The sequence below is a fragment of the Echinops telfairi genome, unplaced genomic scaffold (genome assembly GCF_000313985.2).
Source record: "Echinops telfairi isolate 266 unplaced genomic scaffold, ASM31398v2 ScPeMD7_7469;HRSCAF=8507_0, whole genome shotgun sequence".
Taxonomy (NCBI): domain Eukaryota; kingdom Metazoa; phylum Chordata; class Mammalia; order Afrosoricida; family Tenrecidae; genus Echinops; species Echinops telfairi.
The window spans coordinates 41929934-41937053 of NW_022111372.1; the positions used below are offsets into that span (position 1 = coordinate 41929934).

Sequence of the window (7120 nt, forward strand, 5' to 3'; positions counted from 1 at the left end):
TGTAAGAAGTTCCCCTTTTCCATCCCACATTCCTTCCAGGCATCACCACTCTCACCACTGGTCCTGAAGGGGTCATCTGTCCTGGATTCCCTGTGTTTCCAGTTGCTCTCTGTACCAGTGTACATCCTCTGGTCTCTTTTTATTAAAGGTTGAAGAGTAAGGATGTTACTTTGAGGACTAAGGTACTCCTGACCCAAGCAATGGTATTTTTTATTGTCTCCTATGCAGTGAAAGTTTCACAGTGAATAGGGAAGACCAAAGAAGGATCAATACATTTGAATCATGGTGCTGGTGAAGAATATTGAAAGTACTGTGGGCACACCTGGTTGGCAGTATAGCCAGAATGCTCCTTTTTGGCAAGAATGGCAAAACTTTGCCTTACATACTTTGGACATGTTGTCAGAAGAGGCCAGTCTCTAGAGAAGGATGTCATGCTTGGTAAAGCTGAGGGACTGTGAAAAAGAGGAAGGCCCTCAAGAAGATGGAGGGACACAGTGGCTGTAACAGTGGGCTCCAGCACAGGAACATTGGGAGGATGCTGCAGGACCGGGCATTCTCTCCTTCTGTTATGCATAGGGTCGCTCTGAATTGGAACCTGTTCGACAGTACCAAACAACAACAACCTGTCTAAGAAATTTGGATGTAGCGAAGTTTCAGGACAAAATCATTCTGGGATCTTCCAGTAGGCCCAAGGTGCAGGCCCACTGCTTGCTAACGGATGGAGCCCTCCCCAGTGCCCTCGCCAAGGTCTGCCCATGTGACTAGTTCCTGCCAATGTCGCTGTGTATGCCCGCCTAGCAGGGGGGTCCTTTCACATTTCAGCCACAAATCCCTAGGGGCCGGAATGAAACCACCACTGAAAAGCATATATCAGTTGAGTTTGAGCCACTCCTTGTTAGCCCAGCAAGTTCGATACCCTGGTACACTGGTCGCATCTCAATGCTGGGAAATGTTACTGTATCCCTACATCCTAGGCCTCACAGATGTGCTGCGGTCACAAAGCATCCAAGCAAAAGCTGGTGAATAGTCCGGCACCTGGTTCCAAAAGGACTAGCAATCTTTGGCCTGTTTCCACCCCTAAGGGCACAGCCCTTCCTCTGGGGCGGGGGCACCATCCCCTCACCTGCAGCATCTGCAGAGCTGAATGCTCCCTCTTGTCCTCCAGCTCCAGAAGTAGCATCTCCAAGGACCTACTCTGCTGGTCCAGAATGGCCTTGTTCTCCAGCAGCTTCTCCACTGTCTCATCCTCCTCCTTCTTCAGGGCCTGGAGGAGGCGCTGCTCCTCCTCAGCCAGGAAGACGCACATCTTCTCAAACTCCATCACGATGCGGTCTCTCCGATTCTTCACCTCATCCTGGTGAGACAGGGGTGGTGTCCCCTCAGCTCCTAGACCTGCCACCTTCTGGCTCTTCCCTGCTTGACTTGTAGCTGGGCAGGGCCTGCTCTTGGAGTGGCCAGTCTAAGAGTCGCCAGTACATGATCAGCTACCTCCTTCTGATGAAAAACTGGTCCAAATTAGGGATTTGAACTTGGAGCCAGGGATATGGTAGAGGTCTCCCAGGGTCCCCTAACTTGATAACTGCAAAGTAATCCAAGGAGTAATATTCAAAGAGACAATTTCCTGAGTTTTTGTCTCTTGGAACATTCCTTATCTTAGAGAGCTGAGGAAGCCTAACGATGCATCTCTCACCACAAGTGGGAACCAGAAAGTGCAAACTAGGAATTCTGACACAGGTCAATGTAGCAAAGACACAAATAAGGCCTGAAGGCAAAAACCAGAGGCCCAGAATGTTCCATGTAGAGAATCATTTTTTTTGGAGCTTCAGGACCCATTTCCTCCTCCTTCCAGGGGTGTCATCTCTTCTTTGAAACTCAGAAGAGCCACCAGAGGTTTCTGTCCTGGGTGCTTCCACACTCAAAGCTACCACAAGTTCCTCTTCCCAGAAAGGTCCCCAGAAGGACCAGGAGAGGAAGGGGCCCAAGAAATGGAGAAGGGGAGCGTGAGATAGCAGGGGCAGTGACGGGAGTCCACTTTTCCCCCACGTACTCTAAAAATGGTTGAAGTGGACTGAATGCCGCTACTACCACCACCACCACCACCAAAAAAAACCACAAAATGATAGCGTGAGGGACCTGTGCCTGTGACTCTGGGGAAATGTAGTTTTTGTTGTTCTTTTAAAGATATTACGGAAGCAGGGTTTTGATCCTAATCCCTTTTGAGTGGTGTTTTGTAAAAGGAACTGGCAAGGAGACAGGCTCACACACATGGGGAAGATACCATGGGAGGATCTGTCTACAGGCCAGAAACCAGAAACATCTGCAGCTACCAGGAACGGGAGGAGACACGGACAGATCTCTTCCTAGAAGGCGAGCCGGGCCCTGCAGCTGCCCTGAATTTTGAGTGACTTCTCACTTCTCGGGCTGTGAGAAAAGAAACCCCATTTTCTAAAGCTGCCCACTTTGTGGTATCTTATGACGCGAGCTCTAAGGAAGCAGCGCAGTGGCCTAAACCCTGAAGACTCGCAGAGCCTGCCAACCATTTTTACAATAGCCTGTCTGGGCTGAGCCTTGGTTTTGAATCAACTTTCTGAGGTCCCCTTTTACCACCCATTAACTGTAATTCCCACCTCAAAGTTAGGGATCTTTGTGAAAACTGAGGTGGTGAGAATAGCCGCAAGCTCTAAGAGCGTGTGTAGACACCAAGCCTCAGGGAGTGCTGGTGTCTTATAGGCCCAGTCCACAGGGTGGTAGAGAAGCCCCTTATCCCTCCAACCAACCCCTTTGGCCTGGTCAGAACGTATTCCAAGCCCCAGGCCTTCCTGTCCTCGGAGCTGCTGAGCGCCCTATGAAGCAGACACCTGCCTGCCACTCTTTCATCGTCTTGTCTTCTTTGGTCAGTGCCTCCTCGGTCTTCATCATTTCCTCTCTCAGGTAGTCTATGTTTTGCTCCAGCTTCACCTAGAAGACACCCAAATGGCAGCATGTGAGGATGGTGGATCCACCCCCCCATCTGACTTTCATTCTTCCACAGCTACATCCCACCAATACCACCTCAAGAGGTCCCCTAGAAGGTGAGGTCACAGTGGCCAGGAGTCTGGGCCAACAGGGGCCTCGATCTCTGTGAGCAGGTGAGCTCTCTGTCTGGTGAGATGAACCAGTAGATGCAAGAGAGCAACTCTTCCATTTTGATGAATTTCCTAGGCACAGCTGGGCCTGGGCATGGCCCTCAAAGGCACTGATCTGAAATGACTCCTACACTGAGGGTAAGACAAATCAAATCTCTTTAGTTAATTCACATGATGCAAAGCATGAGAACAGTCCCTACCTCCACAGCGCTGCTCTCTCCCTTCCATCCTCCCCTCACGGGGACTGGCCTCCTGAACGGTGCTGGCCCTCATCTAGACCCCAAGAGTCGGTGTCAACCACAAAATTTGCATCAACAAAAAGACCTGGGATGTTTCAATGGTTCCTCAGGTGTGGTTTTCCAGACCAACTTCAAGGTGTCCCTAGGAACTTTGTGGAAATCCAATTATTGGATCCCATCTAGCCATGCTGAGTTAGCAACTGTGGAGATGCATCAGCAATCCGACTTTCTCAAAATGTTGGTGATGCTAATGTACTATACTGGTTGAATCTAGTTGGCTCTCTCAGGAGATTATTGTTATCATTGTTTTCCAAGTGCCCAGAATCTCATGGGGTCCCAGATACGTAGTTAAACATTAATGTACTTGGTAGCTAAAGGTGAGAGGTTCAGGCCCACCCAAAGGTGCCTTTTCCCGAAACTGTAGCCCTTGACACACACTGTCACATACTGGATCACATGCATGCTCACCCACTTGGTGGCCGCCTCCCAACCAAGCAATGTGACTTGCCTTGCACTTCCTAGGATTTAAGTTGGAACGGCCTGTGTCTGACCACGCAACATGTTTATGGCCTCTCTGCAGGTTCTGGAGTGAAGTGTGTCCCTCCAAAATGTGTTTTGGAATCCTAACCCATAGTGATACTTCTGCATGTGATCCTATTTGGAAATAAGGGGTTTCTTTTCTTATGCTGATACGATAGATCCTCAGCTTAATCGCTTATGAGTTATAAAAAGACCACAGCACAGAAATGACCACAGAAACAGATCGGAATAGAGATGTCATGTGAAGATCTGTGGGCCAAGGAATCAACAAGGCCTCCAGAACTGGAAGAAAATACGTCTTTTCTTTAAAGTTCTTCAGTTCACTTGGCGTATTCCTGTCCTATGGTGTCTCCCACAGTGGTCAGTACTGCTCCCTGGTGGCACTGGAATGATCTAGTGCAAAACTTCATGGATTATGGGCTATAGCACAAAACTAATTGCTGGCGGGGAGGGGCGCTGAGTAAAAAAATTTTTTTTTCCTGAAAAGGGGTGGTAGGCTAAATAAGTTTGGGGACCTATGGCATAGCAACTAAGACAACTCTTGAATAATCTTGGAGGCAAGGTCGCATGCCAACCTGACACCCATTGGTTCTGTTCCGTGATCAAAAGAAAACTTCCACTGTGCTGTTGTTCACATTGAGGCCTATTTGTTACAGCAGTGGTTCGCATGCCCTCACTGATAAATCCCCCTCTCCCTACAACATACCCGACCCTCAAGGGTGGAGCCCACCTTGTAATCTTGGGTGGCCTCATCAATGGGGAACACCGTATGGAGCCGGTGCTCCCGGGATTCTCTGCAGACGACACAGATGGGGCTCTGGTCGTCCTGGCAGAACAGTTTCAGCAGTTCCTGGTGTATCTTACACAGGTCCCTCTTCTGGAGGCTGGGGTGCAGACGGGCCATCTCAGCCACTTTGGTCAACAGGCGGTTCGGCCGAAGGTTCCTCTGTGGGGACATCTCCCTGCATTCAGGACAGGAGAAAGAACCTCTCCGCTTCCGTCTCCCTTTCTTCCCTCTCCCCTTCTCCCAGCTCAGTTGGATGCACTCTCGGCAGAAGTTATGGCCACAGGCAGTCATCACCGGATCTATGAAGTAATCCAGGCAGATGGAGCAGGTGGCCTCTTCTTGAAGCTTTCTGGCAAGTTCCACAGCATCCATGGCTGCTGGATAAGAAACCAAGTGATTTGTTTGGCTTTAAGTGCCTCCCAGAGGGAATTTGAAGTGAGCCGTTTCTTCTCAAATGTCTAAGCAGACACTGTTCAGAGAGCTCCGTGGCTTTATCCCAGGTGCTGTACATTTTATGAAGGTGGAAAAATTGGGGTTGGTATTTGTCATTTTAGCCTCTTCAATCAGAGACACACATGCTTCTAAGAAACTCCCGTGTAACAAAGGAAAACAGACGCTCTTCCATTGGAGAGTGAGGTGCCTGTGTAGGAAAAGACACACAAGATATGGGATCTGACCTTAAGTCATGGAGCTAAAAACCCTCCCCCCCCCAGCTTCAAAGGGCTGTTAATAGGACCAAATTGGATAATATATTTGGAAATAACTTCTAAACCACAAGCACTCTATATACATACATTCTCTCCCTTTACAGAAGGAGCCCTGGTGGTGTAGTGGTTCCGCATTGTGCTGCTAACTGCAAGGTCAGCGATTTGAAACCACCAGCTGCTCCTCGGGAGAAAGAGGAGACTTTCTGTTCTTGCAAAGGGTTAGTCTCAGAAACCCCCAGGGGCACTTCTATCCTGTTCTATAGGGTTGCTATGAGTCAGCATAGACTCCATAGCAGTGAGTACCTATTGCTTCATCTGCGTTGAAAATTGGATAAGGAAGACAGAAGAGGTCATGGTGCATTTATAGTGTTGGCAAAAAATATTGAAAGTACCATGGAGTGCCAAAACAATAAACAGATCTGTCTTAGAAGAAGTACTGCCAGAATGCTCCTTGGAAGCAGAGATGATGAGATTGAGTCATGTGCTTTGGACATGTTGTCAGGAGAGACCAGTCCACGGAGAAGGACATCGTGCTTGGTAAAGTAGAGGGGCAGTGGAAAAGAGGAAGACCCTCAATGCGATGGATTGATGCAGTGGCTGCAACAGTAGGCTCAAAGCATCACAACTGCGAAAGACGTGCGGGACTGGCCCTGAGTGGGACTTGCCTGCATGGTCTCTAACAACATTTTGATGGCCGGTGCCAACCACGTTTTCAGACATCCTGGAGTCTCTATACCATCAGTTAATTTTATCAAGAACGTTGCTTGCATAGCATTTAATGCAAGCTCTCTTACTTAATTTGCAGGAAGTGTGAGGCAGGGAAGAGGAGCCCTGGTGGTGTAGTGGGTCATGTGTGGGGCTACTAACCATAAGGCCAGCAGTTCAAAACTACCAGCCCAAATGTAGGAGCAACATGAGCCTGTCTACTCTTGTGAAAATTTACAGCTCTGGAAGCCCACAAAGGCAGTTCCTCCCTGTCCTATAGGGTCGCGCTGAGTCGGAATCAACTCGATGTTCTTGAGAAAATGACCATGGCAGGAGTGTGGTGGCCCTGCCCCACCTGTAGGGAAGAAGCCCATGCAGAGAGGGGAGGAAGCCTTTCTAGCCACTTGGGCCCGCCCCTTCCAGGTAATGGCATAGGGCAGGCTACTTGCATTCCCTACAATATTTCTTCTGTGAAACACAGGGGCCAAATTAGTTGATTTGTCTATAGTCATCTATGATTTATAATCATCTCTGGTTTATAGTCATCAGTGACTCAAATTTATACACGTCTTCAGAGGCTGAAAAAGGTGGAGTAAGGGTGAAGAAGCTCAGTTTTACAATGGCAGGCGAGCCGGGTACCTTGACATGAGATTTAGACGAAACAGCACAGCACCGGGCTGGAGAAAAGCCAGCAATCACGCTGCCATCCGTCCATCGTGTCTGGGATGTGCCCTCGTCCTCGGACGGAGAGCCTCTTCCTCAAGGGATGGGTGAAACAGGCACGGAAGCCAGAAGAGAGCAGGAGCCGCGGCACCACTGAGTAAGGCCCACTGGGCCAACCAAGCTAAGCAAGACCTGCGAGGTGAGGCTCTGCAAAGCTGGGTTTGTTCCACTGAGCCGCCCAGACCAATTGAGGGCCCGGTGGAAGGGCGGGGCTTTGTGGCGTCAGCTGGGAGTGGCCTGGGCGTCGGGGAGGGCTTAGAGGTTTGCAAAGGGGGTGTGGAGGCAGCCGGGGGC

General features: G+C 49.6%; 1 protein-coding gene across 1 annotated transcript in view; it reads right to left on the minus strand.

Moving 5' to 3' along the window:
• TRIM17 (tripartite motif containing 17) overlaps window positions 1-6787 on the minus strand; it is a 12103-nt gene extending 5316 nt beyond the window's left edge. Inside the window, exons 1-4 of the mRNA XM_045284828.1 lie at window positions 6743-6787; window positions 4635-5331; window positions 2863-2958; window positions 1124-1354 (exon numbers count right to left, since the gene is read on the minus strand). Coding sequence (XP_045140763.1) covers window positions 1124-1354; window positions 2863-2958; window positions 4635-5063 — 756 coding nt within the window. The 5' untranslated portion in view covers window positions 5064-5331; window positions 6743-6787. The remainder of the gene's footprint in view (window positions 1-1123; window positions 1355-2862; window positions 2959-4634; window positions 5332-6742) is intronic.
• Window positions 6788-7120: the final 333 nt, after the last annotated feature.